Source organism: Lissotriton helveticus, chromosome 1_1, assembly GCF_964261635.1.
Source record: "Lissotriton helveticus chromosome 1_1, aLisHel1.1, whole genome shotgun sequence".
NCBI lineage: Eukaryota > Metazoa > Chordata > Amphibia > Caudata > Salamandridae > Lissotriton > Lissotriton helveticus.
In genome coordinates, this window is record NC_136057.1 from 295,827,450 (window position 1) to 295,843,772 (window position 16,323).

At 46.2% G+C, this 16,323-nt stretch overlaps 1 protein-coding gene across 3 annotated transcripts in view; it reads right to left on the reverse strand.

The window, feature by feature from the left end:
* The window catches only part of LARGE1 (LARGE xylosyl- and glucuronyltransferase 1), a 1,129,206-nt gene that overhangs the window by 14,812 nt on the left and 1,098,071 nt on the right, over window positions 1-16,323 (reverse strand). For all 3 annotated transcript variants that reach the window (XM_078669611.1, XM_078669686.1, XM_078669758.1), the window contains exon 13: window positions 1,687-1,833. In XM_078669611.1, the coding sequence (XP_078525737.1) occupies window positions 1,687-1,833 (147 nt within the window). The remainder of the gene's footprint in view (window positions 1-1,686; window positions 1,834-16,323) is intronic.

The window sequence follows — 16,323 nt, forward strand, 5'->3', positions numbered from 1 at the left end:
GCGGGGAGTCGGATGCATGTGGAAGAGCCTTGGAGTCCTCCTTGAGTGCGAGAGATGTGTTACTTCTTGAGAACAAGACAGACGCCTAGGTGGTGATAATGAGATCAGGGCAAGGACTAGCCTGGGCACTGGTCCCCTCATGAGCTGTTATTCTGTGTCCTCGTGCACAGAGCCGTGTTTCCATCTTCTTTAATCGGTGGGATGTGGTAGAGTTCCACATCCTCTCTTATGTTGTAGATTTGTCTTGAAAGAAAAGGAACAAGTTAATTGATGAGGGACAACAACGCTTTGTGGTGAACCGGAAGCAGCTGATTTTATTTTGATCATTTTCTTTGGTTAGCTTTGTTTTTACTTCTGTCTAGTGCAATAAACTTGTGTCTTTTAGAGATTCGCTGCCTGGTGCATACTCCCTTTGAAAGTTTTTCAGCTGCATATTTAAGTTTTTGGTACTTGTATCCGAAAACCTGTACCCCAGACATGGGAGCGCAGCACCAGCTCCTCCCTAGATTCTTGCTTTTTTTCTAGCGGGGCTACCTGCAGAGCTTACTGCACATTAATGTAGGCAGAAGGCCTCAAAAAGTGTGAGGACCAACGTCCTCACACTTTTTGAGGCCTTCCCAACGGAAGGGGAACGAATCACTTAGAATTTGTCTACAGTGATATCTGTGGATATATGACGTTACAACGCATACTTATACAACGCATACCTTTACAATGCATTTTTACAACGCAACATCCATTACAACGCATTCCATTACAACGCATGCCATTACAACAAATTTTTAAAAACTACCTTTACAACGCATTCCATTACAACGCATACTACCTTTACAACGCATACCATTACAACGCATCATATTACATTGCATGTATGGTAAGTATTGGATAGTGTAGGGGTAAAAATTACTATTCTAACTCCAGGGGGGTGCAACAGTAGGGTAAGTGTTGGATAGTGTAAGGGTAAAAATTACTATTCTAACTCCAGGGGGTGCAACAGTAGGGTAAGCGTTGGATAGTGTAAGGGTACTATGCGTTGTAATGTTATGCGTTGTAATGGTATGCGTTGTAATGTCATGCGTTGTAATGGTTGCGTTGTAATAGCATGCGATGAATGGATGTTGCGTTGTAAAAGTTTCGTTGTAATGGTAGTGCGTTGTAAAAGTTGCGTTGTAAAGGTTGTTTCCCGATATCTGTAGGGTTTCTCATGTGATGATCTGTAAGTTTTGTTTGGTTAGACAACACTCATGCAGAGACTAGTTAGACACTACTGAAAAACTGTCCAACTAGTATCTCTAGCAAGATGCTGTTGAGGAAAGGTTGCTAGAGGGGGTGTATCCCATGCCACAGTTATCTCTTTGGGAGAGTTATATGCATGGTTTTCAATAGCAAGGGTATTTTGGTTACTAAAGAGTCCACAAAGTTTAGTTGGACCTAGGTTTAAAAGGTGGCGCAAAAAGCCCACGCATTTTACCGACTGCTCGTTAAGGAAGGTTGGTGACAGATAATTAACTCAGGAAGACAGACGGACATATCACAGTACGATCAAATCTAGTGGCAAAACAATTCAATGTGAAAATGTAAGCAGAGTGACTGTCAGTGTGAGCCTTCACATTTCAACCAGCATTGAATTCCCTTACGGGATATCACAAGGTCAACAGAGGACAGTCCCCGCCACACACCACTTACCGGAAAGTGAAGAGTGTTCCCATGTCCAACATGGAGAGCAGTTCTGCTTTGGATTTGGGGAAGGCCAGGCGATACCGCAGCGTTTCAAAAGCAGGAACGATGAGAGCTTTCTTCGTATTGGCCAGATCCAGCTGGACAACAGACCTCCTGCCACATGAAAAACAAGGACATTATTAGTTTTTAAAGGACCCCCTTCCATAATTCCTGAGATAACTCACGTCCTCCAGAGACTCAAGATGGTAGACATCCCAGTGGCGTATTATGAGCCCTCTGAATGGTCAGTATCACCCTGAACAGAAAAGCCTAAGAGATAGCTGGCCAATCCCACCCAAAGGCCCTGTAGAGAAAAGCAGCTGATAGGTGGTCCTCACTGCTCAAAGATCCTATGGAGAAAAGTCTGAGAGATAGCTGGCCAATCCCACTCAAAGGCCCCGTACAGAAAAGCCGCTGATAGGTGGTCCTCACTGCTCAAATACCCTGTACAGACAAGCATGTGAGATTGCTGGCCAATCCCACTCAGAGGCCCTGTACAGAAAAGCAGCTGATAGGTGGTCCTCACTGCTAAAAAGATCCTGTAGAGAAAAGTAAACAATAGCTGGTCTTTCATTGTCAAACCCCTGCACTAACAAGCACCTGATAGCTGACAACCCGTTGCTACAGACAAGCAGCTGATAGCTGTTCCTACCAACTCAAACCAGGGTAAAGACAATCAGTTGAACACTAGACTTCCACATCCTCTTTCTACAAACTACTGAGGTGGAGCAATGGAATGAATGTGTAATTCCACCTGCTTCTTTGGCCAATCAGCTGTTCCTTTGGTATGTGTAATGTTTTGCCCTCTTAGCTGGAGGTGGAGGGAGGTGCAAACCTTCAGGGGCTTTACATAACAATGGGTTTAAAAAATGGAAAAAGACAAAGAAAAAACAAACTGAGGAAGTGAGTCCGGCAGAGCTTCCTTCGCAGATGCACGTTTGAGTTGCCCTGAAGCTCTAGTGCTGGGCGGATCCATACTCCGGAAGCTTTACTCACACAGGGAACCATGCTCCGAGTTTGGGCGGGTAATTCTAAGCCTGGGGAGATGATCATGACCAAAGGCCTGAGGAGGGAAGGACACACAATGACTCCTGTTTGTATAGAGAGTTGGCCCGGTGCAAAAAACGACGAGTCCCCTGCAGAGCTTAGCCTTCTGTGGTGGCCACGTGAACTAGATAAGGATGCCCACTGAAACCAGGCAGTGCAGACGACAAAGGGCAGGATATCCTGGCTCTAGATGAGAGCCATCTCCGCCTGCCCGACAGCCACATCTGGCTCCAGCAGAAGCTTGCACTCCTGTCCATGATGAAGCTCTGCATGCAAAGAGCGACTGTAGTCCAACTGTGTGAAGAAGACGCATGAGTGGACAAAAGACTACAGGTCATGAGTGGATGCAAGCAAACGCAGTCGACCAGTGAGTAGAGAAGGTGATCCGACTACACCAGAAAACTGATATTGGACGAGAAGCTGCCCTCAAACAGATGTTCACATTTTTACCTTTCAATAGAACAAAACTACCAACCATTATTAGTGGGGTATTCATCTCCACCAGGGACGAACCCCGGCAGCTCTTGGAATGCATGAACATGAGTTCTGTTCCCTTGGTACATGGAGTAAACTGCTTTAGCTGTGCCTAAATAGCACCTGTGGTGTAGAACTGAGGAATTGTTCAAAAGCAAATGTACATCTGTGTACCATCAGTAAATAGATTACCGTAACCATTTATGCCTCCAGATGTTACCACACCCCCACTGTCTTACAAAGGGCTGAAGCCTTGTAGAGGGAGGGCAAACAATGTACCTGTACAACACTCCACCCTTGGTCCACATGACCAGCATTGCCCCCTTTAGACTATAAGTTAGCTCTCTACTGTTTCCTGGCAACACATGTATCCTCTTATGTGTCATTGTGAGCACCTCTCCTCCACACGGCTGTCAAGCCTGGTGTTGGTCCATGAAGGCCAGGCCTGTGCCTTTCATGGCAGACGTATCTATAGGTGACATCACTTACCCCACACACTCCAAAGACCATCACTTCCAGACAAAACTGAACTATCCTCCAACCCTCCTGCAGTTCAGCCTCCACCCAAAGTGTCTTACCTTCCCCCATCCACCACCCCAGGCTCCTCAGCCTGGATCTGGATACGATGAAGATGGCTATTACTATCCTGCAACAAGTGCGTCCACTCTCCCAGTGATGTCGGGAAACAGTGGCGCGATCCGATGTCATAGTAAATACTGCCTGGTAGTATATACAGAGAGGTGGAGGGCATGAAATAGAAGGTGATAAGCATTCTGGCAAAAGCAGGCCACGTCTCAGCCATGTAAACAAATGTATAGAAAAAACAAGCAATCACAAGCCTGGAAACATGTGCACAAACTGCATCCATCATGTGAACTCTTTGCTTCCAGACTTGCCCAGCAGTGATATCCAACCTACAAGAAGTCTGTCTGGCCAGCATCAGCAGCCTGTCCGATTCCCTGCCAGGCTGCTCCCAGGACCAGAGGTGAAGCCTACATCATCAGCTTCTGACTGTGACATTTGATGGGATGTGCTCTTTCCTCTCTGATTTGGTTCTCCACACAATGTCAAACTCATACTAACACATCTCTGTATTTGATTATCACCTCTTAATGAAACTCTCGCTCTCTCAGCTGTTCGTGCTGATAGACCTGCTTGTAATCCGCGTTTACATTAAAGTGAAACCACTGTTTCTTCATCGCCTTTTCATAACTACTCTACAATTTAACATAAATTTACTTCTCATTCTTCCATCAGCAACTTAGCTACTTTCCGGAAACCATAATCTGAACGATTCCCTCTTGTATGATATTTTATCAGATTTTCTGCACATTTTAGAGATATATATATAAACACCGCATCTGTCTTCTCCAAAATACACGGCATTACCAGCTCCTCTGTTTTGGAGAGGTCAACACCCTAAAAAAATTTATTTATGGCAAATTTGAATATCTCCGGCAACCACAGCACGTCCCACATACGGACACAAAGAGGGCTTCAATCTGGACCTCTGTCGAACAAAACCCAACCCACTCTCTGCGGCCACCGCCAAGATTACAGCAAACCTGGCACACAGTGGACACCAACCTGGATAGAAGGACACCAACACCATGAATTGTGCAGGAAGTTTCCTTGAAACCCACCCTCACACAGTGACCTCTGATCACTCTTCAAATGACATCTGTGTACTACCGGAAGACTGTGAAACCTCAAATCCCACTCTGAAACACTTTTCTTCTAGCTGTGACTCACAACATCCTCCCTTTGCTTCTGGAGGAAGCTGGAACACAAAAGATCCTCAATCCGACTCTATTGACCCCATCCCGGCAATCATTAGTAAGATGGGAAGTTTCCACTTCACCAAGTGATGTAACTTTGGAGCTCTGCAGCCAAACAAAGACTAGACAAAGGCCACATTATCAGCTTTGATCTATTCCTCCTGGTCCTGACTGAGCGATACCTCACAAAACACGACTATCATAGTCATCCTCCGAATACGCCATCATTCGATGTGATTGAGTAGACAAAGTTTGTGTTTGGGTAGCAGTGCTGCAATGGACTTTAAGGTCTTGATTACCAGGGTCTATGGGCAAAGCCTGTTTGTGATGAGATCGCAATATATTCTGCACCCCCTAGGGCCTGATTACGAATTTGGCAGTGCAGGAGTGGCGATGCTGGCGGCCTGCTCCCGCACTATCAAAGCTGTGTGCCCAACGCCTGCCAGATTACAAGACTTCTCGCGTCTGGTGGGCTTTTTTGGGTGGCCCAAGGTTGATGCCTCTGAAAATTGGCACTACAACGGGAACGCCCAAAAGATTTTCTCCACGGTATGCAGGAACTGGGGTGCATATGTTTTGCCCCACTGAATGCATCCTCATGCAAATGGGCAACCGCGGACCCTTTAGGGCCTCCTTTGTTTCAAGACCGCCAGCCTTTACATGAAGGAAAGACCTTCATGACAACGCTGGTGGTCCTAAAACTCACTACCAGCATATTACTGAGACCCTGAATGCCGCACCACTGCCGGGGAACGGCGGTTCCCTGGAGGCTGTGGTGGTGCAATGGAGGCCCGACCGCCCAACTTGTAATGGGGTGGTCGGACTGCCGGTGGCTGGACCCCATTGCGGCGCTCCCATGAGGACCGCCACTCACAATGAGGACCCCAGAGTTTTCCCCATAAAATTGTTGCAGGTCAAATCTGTTGAAATATATTCATCAAAAAAGACGACCCAGTACCTATTAGGACATGCAGGTTTTGTTGCAGAAAACACTAACATGTGCAAGTTATTCTCCACTGTTAGGGGCACCTTGTAGTAGCTTCTATTTATCGCACCTGATAAAATCTGATCGCCAGGGAGTCTGCTTTTATGAGATGTGCTAAATAGTACACCCCGCCCTGCGGCACTCTTAATCGGGGCATACGTTGGAAAGATCTAATTTATGACCCTTCCTTTTGCTTCCAATGCATTGTATGGTTGTGGACATTGAATCTAGCTGCTCCTCTCCCACAATCCTATGCTGCAAGATTATGGCTTACTAAAATGTTTCCTACAACCCCCCCCGTGATCATCGAATGCACTGATACTCTGGAACCATCACTGACTGCAGAGAAAGCACCTTCCCTCCAAGGGAATACCACCAGACCTGAACAGAATCAAATGCATTCGAAAATAAAATACTGCGGGTCTTGGATCAGGTACTACTGTGGACAACGAGTGTGAAGACTGCAACCAGAGATCTGAAGGCTGCACATTGACCTCTGCAGCAACCGCATAAGCAAAGGTATAAGGCTGCATGACTATCTCAAGTTTAGTTGGATTCACTAAAGCCTGAGCAAAATTATTATAAACTCACTTTATGCACCAGGCAAGACAACCTCCTACCAGACTTGTGCATCATCCGGGAACAGAGGTGTGAGGTTACCGTGGGACATGATATTTTTTTACTAAATTATGCGGTGGTTTTGTCATTGTGAGTTGCAGTGCACACTCTTGGCTTGAAGTCTTTTTGCTATATTTTGAGAGGGTTAGGTGAGATCCTCAGAATTGTATTCAGAAATAGGCTTGACCCACTCTGGCCTGCAGCAGGAGGAATCTCCCGTCATCCACTTACCAAGGGGCCAAGAGGTAGGTGAAACGCTGACCACCCACGCTGCACCAACATCTTAAGAGAAAGTATTCACCTCTGATGTAAAGCAGAAGAGAGAATGAGATACCCATCTGGTCGGCACAATCTGAAACCAGATAATCTGGGCTCAATCCCAGCTTCCCTGCTTCACCAAATTGTGTGATCCTAGGCAAATATCTCTGTAGTGCAAGATTTACTAGACTATAATGTTGTTTTATAATAAGAATCAAGATGGAATATAAGCTGCACATGACAACTGAAATGCCTCTTAGTTCACTAATGGCTTTGTCGTCAGGGTGTGGAAGGGGACATGACTGTTTCTAAGTTCATGTTTAAAAACTATTACTTTTAATAATGCCCCTCAAGACAGTGATTTATTCTGATGTACTAAAGTGAAACACTTCTGCATGTGAAATAAATACACCTTATTTGAATTTTGAAGAGACTATCATATTTTATACCGAGTTTGTTGCGCGAATTATGGGTCAAATAATGTTCATGGCTCGGTTGCAACTCGGCCCTCCCTGTACATTTGTTGACTCGCCCACATCCAGTGTTTTATGCAGCAGTCTTTACTTACCCACTCATACATCAACAGTGACAATCGGCTCATGTACTGAGCAGTGCTCTAACACTCCTTCTTAGGTCGAGTCTGCTAGACAGAGCATGCGTTGTCTGTTGCACTACATATTTTGGACCCACAAAGAACCTCCAAGGACGTTTGGGCCCAACAACTGCTTACCATTAATTGGCTTTTCTGTCACTCTCATTTGCTTGCTTCTTATTCGATGGTTTCTTTTGTCCATCTTGTGTCTACCCCTCCCCCTTGAGCACTGCCCCTCTACTTGTGTCCTCCTCCACTTACTTTTAGGGACATACTTGTTTCTTTTGACTTGAGTACTCCGCGACAGTGCATGCATTTTCCAGATTTCTTCCTCATGTACTTCTCTTGCCCCCTCCACGTGGTGTTGTGTTCTCTTGTGATGAGCTTCTTCCCACCCTCTTCCGTGATGTGCTTGCTGTCATATGCTTTTTCCTCTGAGGTGGTTTCTCGCCCATGTGCTTCTCTCACAACCGCTCCACATTTCTTTCTGCCTGTTTGCTCTCCCCACACTCCAGGTTACTCTCGCTTGCCCGTTGCTGCTTCTCCCCCCCCACGCCCTCCGTGTAGCTTTCCTCCCACCCTGCCCTCAGTCGCTTACCCCACACACACCCTCCTTCCCCCTCACCCATTGCATCTACCTCCCCACCCCAATATGTTGCTTACCCCCCATTCCAGCCACTGTGTTTCTTGCCCCTTAACTGGCACTTTATTTCTTTTTTTAAATATTAATCATGTTGGTGTCATTTTATAGGCACGTGAATGCTTGGTCTGTGTATCTGTAAAATGCTTTACCCATGCTGCAGAGCGTTCAGGGTGCTATATGGCATTGCTACAAATCCTTGCTGAAGCGAATAGATCCCAAAGGCGAGACCTACTGGCTTTGCCCTTGCTTGTTAAGTCAATGATATCGACAAGAAGAGCAGGGGCACAAGAGACCGGTTCTGCGTTCCATAGCAACCCCCTCACAAGCACACACTTTCACTCTATTCCAGAAACCTTCACATTGTCATAAAGTCAAAATATTCAGAGGCGAGCACTGTTTCTCAAACCCAGCATTGGCTTCGCCAGCAGGGCACAGTAAGAATTCATGGAGGAAAGACACGACTTGGCTTCTGTTCGGGTTCCCATCTGTCCGGGACTCTCTCCCGGAGCGCAGCCGCAGCCACAAGCCCAGAGACAGACTCTGGACAGATGGGGGTGCATCAATTATGAATATGGATTAAAAATGGAAGATCCCTTCTGTGACTCGTACAGGCAGAGAGAGGTGCAGGGCAAACCTGCCAGGTCCTCTCGCAGGATGGATCTAAGCGGAAAAGGGGAATGGTGGGTGGAGGATTCAGTGTCGTTATGAACAAGCATTGGCAATCCCAATAGTTCTTTATATTTTATACATGAAAGTGCCTCTTCAATAAAGTGCCAGTTTAAGTGCCACTTTAATGAGCAGAGTCACATGTAGGTAGCAAATCACATTTAGGTGCATATTTGCCCTTAGTGACGCATCTGCAGGAGTGTGGAAACACTTTTAGAAGCATAAATCACACTTATATGCAAAAAGACAAAGGTTCAAACACACAGTCAGTGCAGCATCAACAAGAGTGCGAAAACACTTAGAAGTACAAGTGTGCTAACACTGCTGGGCACAAACGCTTCACTTCACCATCCGAGCACTGCAATGGGAAGCACTCTTTAGGGGGCGGACTCACACACCTAACAGCCAATAGCCAAAGGTGAGACTGAATACTCCTGTGACGTGATCTGAATGACACGATCATTTAGCACTTGTGTTACTCACTCTGAAGGACAGGGATCCCAGAGATGGGCAGAAGAGAATGGTGGCCACGTGCACTTTGCCATCATGAACTGGGAGCTGCATGTGAGAGTTAATGTGAAAAGCCACAGCACACTGGTGCATCAAAGTAATGTGTGCTATAAATGTGCATATACGTTGACTTTGTGATTATGGGTACACTCACTATGCATATGTTGACTTAATGGGACCATGAGTATATTCACTATGCACTTCCCATAGAGACCTGCTGTAACATACCGAGGCCTCCAGCCTCATCCGCACAGCGCCTCGATGAGCAGTCCGGCAATGTGTGAGAGTAGGCAAAGGATAAGTGTGATTAAAGCTTCAGTAGGTGGCCAGAGGCTGCTACGCGCCCCATGTACAGGGCGGGTGTGACCTGATGCCAACACAACACCGCCTCCAACCTTGTACTGTTTCAAGTATAGCCATGATGGGGCCAAGTCCCCGGGGGCACGACTGGCGCTTACGCACCCCCGGAGCACTTTGGTATTACAGAAACAGCCGCAAATGCCTTTGCAGCTCCTTTGGTAATACAGAAAGCGATGGCATACATATAGCACCCGCACTATCATTAGAGGGCGTTCCTTCATTTGCATGGGGACGTGGCATTATGCAAATGAGAGAAAATATCTTGGCTTTTGTGCCTGCGCCGAATTAATGGTGTGAGCACAGAGGCAAACATGCCTTAGAAAAGGGCACTTACTGTGTGCCACAAAAAGGTGGAGCACTTGCAGTGCACCTTCTAAATGCAGCCCTCTGAAGGAAATACATGGGGTCCCATGAACCCCCCCATACATCACCTTGCAGGTGGGTGCAGTCAATCACTACACCCGCCTGCAAAGGGATCTCTAATTCCTTTTAAAAGTGCAGGCGGCTTGCCCTCTCACCGAGAAACACAGAGCAGCTTTAAAACAGGTGCGCCGTATTTTTCTTGAATGCACTGCCCTGGGGGCAGCATGAGTTAGCGGCTGCCCCAAGGGCAGCGCATTCTTCCTGATAGCGCGCACTTTCCATGTTTTCACCCAGCACACCTGCTTTAAGGTGCGACATGGAAAGCGCGCCCTATCTGGAATATGGGCCCTGATGTTCAGCACCAGATATTGCCTCAGACGCCACTCCGACACCAAGTGCCAAAAATGCTGTTTGGGAGTTCTCCTGAGTGTGGGGAAGTGTAGCTCACTGGTTAGAAGCGGCAGACCCTGAAGCAGAGATCCACCCGGGACCAGGGTTCAATTCCCGACGCGGCAGGGTCTTGGGTCTATGTATGCGGACTCGAAAATTCTCGCCGAGGTGCCTACGCTAACCATGGGTCCCACTCTGCAACTCTGGGCAATAGCTTGCTTAATCTTCACAACGGCCCCATCAGCGCCGGGGATGCCTGGCTTCACCTTGGAGGTGCCCTGAGGGGACCATTTCACAGGGAAAGCTAGGACGGGTTCCCCAGCGGTATACAGCACCAGGACACCCCGAGATGGGGTAACAGTGCGCTTTACAAGTATACCTACTACTACTTACTGTGTGAAGGCATTGTTCAACCACTTGCTAGTCTGTGCTTACCCCTTCTGAGTGGGCACTTACGCCTTACCATGCAATTTACCTTAATACCAGTGATTCTTTACACATAAATGCCTTAATTTGCAAAGATAGACAACATAACCAAGTTTTAACCTTGTTCTTGTATTACCCTGGAGTGTTCAGTAGTCTTAACGTGCAGGTGAAGTTTCATGGTTCTTAGAAGTTATTTTATTTAGTGATGTACATTAGCTCTGCATCTCGTAGTAAAGCGTAGCCTTACTCTTAATATTGGCAATTGGAAGCGTGATTTAAAAAAAGTAGTGGATTTAGCAGTGGTGTTTATGTCTCTGCGACTAAAAGACTCTTTGCAATCTTATTTTGAGAAGATCCTGCAGTCTGTTCATCAGTTAGTTTTGTTGAAGTAAGAGTTTCTATCACGTTTGTGTTCCAATTGACTTGTGTAAGGAGCATACCCCTAGATGCATCAAGCATCCATTTTGCGATTCCTTATTAGCGGAAAGTAAGGATTCGCTAATAAGGAATAGCAAAATGCTATGCATGAAGAAGTCGCTTAAAAAATTGCGATTTCTTAAAATTCCTTAATTGCGACTCGCAAATTGCGACTCGCAATTAAGGAATGCCTCCCCATTCATTCCTACGGGCCTAGAGGCCCATAGGAATGAATGGGAAGTAAATCTCAATTTGCGATTCTCAATTAGAGAATCGCAAATTGAGATTGCAATTTCAAGGGTGCCAGGGTGTCCAAAGGACACCCTGTTGCACCCCTGAAATCTGCATATGGGTACATATTGCACACACACATGCCCTAGGGGCATGTTTGTGTGTAAAATGGAACTTTGAAAAATGCACTTTAGTGCATTTTTCAAAGTTTTTGCAAATTACCATGAAGTTCAACTTCATGATAATTTGCTCCCCCTATTAGCAAAATCACAATTTTTTTTACTTTAATGCATTGCATTTAAGGAATCTCAATTTGAGATCCCTTAAATGCTATCGCAATTTAAGTAATCGCAAATTTGAGATTTCCTAAATTGCGATTTTTGCATTTGGGATGATGCATCCCAAATGCAAAAATACTGCTCGCAAAGGGGCAGATGCTGAGAATCTGCCCCTTTGCGAGCAGATTTTAGCTTGTTGCATCTGGGCCTCAGTGTATAAAAACCGGTCTAAATTGGATAGATATTACGATTATCTTCTCGAACTGGATTTTAAGCAGATTTTCTGGTCTATCGGGTTGACAAATGTCACTTGTTATTTCGATTGGCTTTTGGCTTTTTTTTGGGCATTAAACACATGTTGGACCTTTGGCTTTCTGATGTTGTGTGTTTTATCTTACGCAGTCTTGTGAGACGATCTAAATTGGGAAGGATTCGTCAATCAAGCAAAGACTGAAAGGATCTAACACTTAGCCCTTTAAAGTAAAATGTTATTTATGTATATTATTTTTCTTTATAAAAGAGTCTGAGAGGCAGCCAACGCTGGCTGCTTGCCAGACCGAAACAGTCTATCTTATGCACATGTCAACATGTGCATATATGTCAGTCATTCCCTGGTGACTAAACAGAGTGCTCTTTGGAGGTATATATAGAGAACATTAGATTATTTTAGACTGTAAAACAGATCCTTTCCCATTAAGATCATTGATGAGATAGATTTGTGAAGTCACTTCCTGTAAAGTTGACATGAGCTGCCCATGTAAATCAGTCCTCCAGATTCTTTATTTTTTTTTATTTAAAGAACATGTGCTCTGAGCAGAGGGTTGAGGGTCAGCAATAAAACCTGGCAATTGGGATTATTGTGAAATGAGGTGGAGAACATTAAAGGAGGCACACCTGCTTAGATTTTGTGAGACTCTTAAAAGCTACTGATGACTTGGTACAACTGAGGGCATAGGTAGCTGTTCAACAGTTATGGTAAGACATGTTGACGGTCTCACAGATAGCGCAGTGGACGAGTAATAGACGCAACTCTGAGTCTCTTATAATCTGGTGTCCACCACAGCGGTAGTGGACTGGGAGTGATGAGATGGCTGCTTACAATTAAAAAGGTGCTCGATACAGCAAAGAAGGAACCAAGAAGGCTTTGGAGAGAAGTCCCTTGACGTGTGTAGTACAAGGTCACCACCACATCAGTGTGGGGGGGGGGGAGGGTCTTCTGATGAAGGGGCAGCCTGCATGAAATGCAGCATGGGCCACATATGCCAGTGGATTATGAGCAAATGCCAAGATGGAGGGTAGATCTCAGGTGAAAAGAACAGGTAAATCTACAGGCCACCATGGGAAGCTTTCAAGCACAACACCCACACAGACTCAAATCCTATGCCCACAGAGGTTGGAGGAAGCAACCCCCTAATGTCACATATGGAGCAGAGCAACTCCATCCTTGGTATGTAGGTCCAAAGGCAGAACATAGGGGAAGTGACTTTAGCACTGATGACTGATGGCTGATGAGGGTTATGAACCCGAAACCGGCCCTAGGATGCTTGATTCCGGTCCAGGGAACACATGGCTTGGCAGTTCGGGCTGGACTGTTTCCATGAGGTTCAGGGTCAGACTGATTTGCATATGGCCGTATCTGAACTGGGGCGGTAGAGTAGCTAAAGAATGATGATGGATTAAACCCAGATCGGTTGCCTGGGGGGGCAGTGTTTGATTTGCTCAAATGCTCCGTCCATCATCCCCTTTGGTATCACAATGTGAAAAGGAGTCACAACTTTTTGCAAAAAGGCCACCATGGTCCTCAACACCAGTTTACCCAGAAAAGGTGATGTGGGGCGTCTGCACTGAGAGGGTTTGGAGCTCACTTATGCGATGAGCTGAAGCGATAGCTTTAAGAGTCAGCAGATGCAATGAGCAGCTGTAAATTGGCTTAAAGAAACCACACATGAGGACGGTCAGGGCCAAATTACGTTCCCACTGTGGCATCACAAGTGGCTTGGAAGAGAACATGTGCCAAACCTTTAGTGAACCACATCACAGCAGGTGATTTAAACAAGGACAAATGGTCTGGCAAATGCAAAAAGCCTGAAAGAGTTGACAAATGACCTACACTAGTGCCACCTGCAAGACCTTGCTGAGCCAAAGACAAAAATACAGTGAAACATCAGACAGTTTTGCTTGTAGGGTGTTTGTGTTGCAGACTCTGCACCAAGCCACACATCTGTCCCACTGGCCAGCACAAACTGGACTTCGTAGATGGGAATCTTGCGGCAGGGATGATATCCACAACCTCTGGTGGTAGACTGAATGCATTCAGCTGCCGTCGCTAGTCGCTCGGTCTTCACACCTGGAGGTGCAGAATGTGCAGTTTTGAGTGAAGAATAATGCCCTGCTGCTGCGACAGAAGATCCTGCACTACCCCGGCCCGAGGGTGACCTCGGCCTGGTCATTGCGGATCTTCTTCAGAACTCTTACTGGAGGACAAGAGACAAGATAAAATATGGCTGATGACCCATCATGGACTCCTGAAACTGCAAGAAACCTTACCTTAAATCCAAGAACCAGAAGAAATGTTGCACTCCTATGCCCGGCCATGCTAAGTTCACAATAAGTGAGGCCAAAGGCCTACAAAAGGAGGTGGAGGGTGTTTTGTTTTGGGGGGGGGGGGGGGGTGGGGGGGAGAAGAGGGTGTTGGGTCACGTGGTGCCTTAAAGTGGAATGTGGAACATAATTAAGCACTGGGACAAGCTATGGCTTAAGAAGATAATATAAGGACTATGTTGTTTTTATATGGCACGTCATGGGCACTTGGGTTATTTAGAATGCTTAGAAACTACATACGTCACTATTATCCATTGTACCCTAATTTACTGGCCTCGTAAGTGTGGGAGGATGACTTGGCTTTGTTGTGATGTCACCTCATGTCCTGCAGATTGAGGCAGATGGCTGTGTAAAGGTTTCACTCAGTGAGTCCCCTCAGCTGTAGTTGGCCTGAGGTGAAGAGTGCGCGTTGCCCTTTATTTACACCCACTTCCAGGAGAGTCCCTCTAAAGAACAAAGGTACTTCAGTGCGTGAAGTCCAATTTTGGATAATCTCTTTTCTGAATATATTGATGGCCTGACATAAGAAAACAAGTGCCTGGAGGCGAGACAGAGCCAGGAATTAATCAAGAAATGAGGCAGAGTTGCAAAATGGCTTCGTCGAAGAGTTGCCAGCGCAACGCTCAATGATTTTCATTTCTCTCAACATCCAACACATACACAGAATATCTGTTTGCAAACCAGATGATGCACAAACTGCACACATTTAGTTTGCAGACATCAGGTTCTTCTAAATTCGCGTGCAAGCTGCAAGCAGGCCACTAGGTGGTGCTGTCGCCAAAGGTGACTTGATTTTTTAAATGCATTTTTGTACAGACATGAAACCAGCCATAACTACATAATACATTAAACATGCGACTTTTTAGCCCTTCGGGACGTGACACATTCTCGCTGTGAAACCGAATCAACAAGCCTGCATTTGAGTGAGCCAAAACCATTCAGTGTTCATTTAGGACAACGCGGAAACTGCGCGCATCCGGTGAGGTGCAGGGCAGGGCAGCATCCTTCCAAAGTGCCCGAATTCCAAGAGTGGCCGCAGAGATGGGGGGGGGGGAGGGGGAGGGGTCCAGTGCCTAGTTAACAGAGGCAGAGAGCAAGAGAACCGCCGAAGAGCAAGAAACTTGCCACAGCTGACCATCAGCAGGAGCTTCGCTACATCTATCAGATCAGAAAAAGCATCACAACATCTGTACCATCAGCAAAAGCATCACAACACCTGTACCATCAGCAAGAGCACAGCTACACCTGTACCATCAGCAAGAGCACAGCTACATCTGTACCATCAGCAGTAGCATCACAACACCTGTACCATCAGCAAGAGCACAGCTACATCTGTACCACCAGCAAGAGCACTGCCACATCTGTACCATCAGCAAAAGCATCACAACACCTGTACCATCAGCAAGAGCACAGCTACACCTGTACCATCAGCAAGAGCACAGCTACATCTGTACCATCAGCAGTAGCATCACAACACCTTTACCATCAGCAAGAGCAGCTTCATCTGTACTCTCAGCAAGAGCACAGCTACACCTGTACCATCAGCAAGAACATCACAACTCCTGTACCATCAGCAAAAGCACAGCTACATCTGTACCATCAGCAACAGCATCACAACACCTGTTGCATCAGAAGGAGCACAGCTACATCTGTACCATCAGCAAGAGCACAGCTACATCTGTACCATCTGCAAGAGCACATCTGTACCATCAGCAAGAGCACAGCTACACCTGTAGCAACAGGATCACAACACCTGTACCATCAGCAAGAGCACAGCTTCATCTGTACCATCAGTAAGAGCACGACTACACTTGTACCATCAGCAAGAGAACAGCTACACCTGTACCATCAGCAAGAGCATAGCTACACGTGTACCACCAGCAAGAGCATCACAAAACACATGTACCATCAGCAAGAGCATAGCTACATTTGTACCATCAGCAAGAGCACAACTACATCTGTACAGT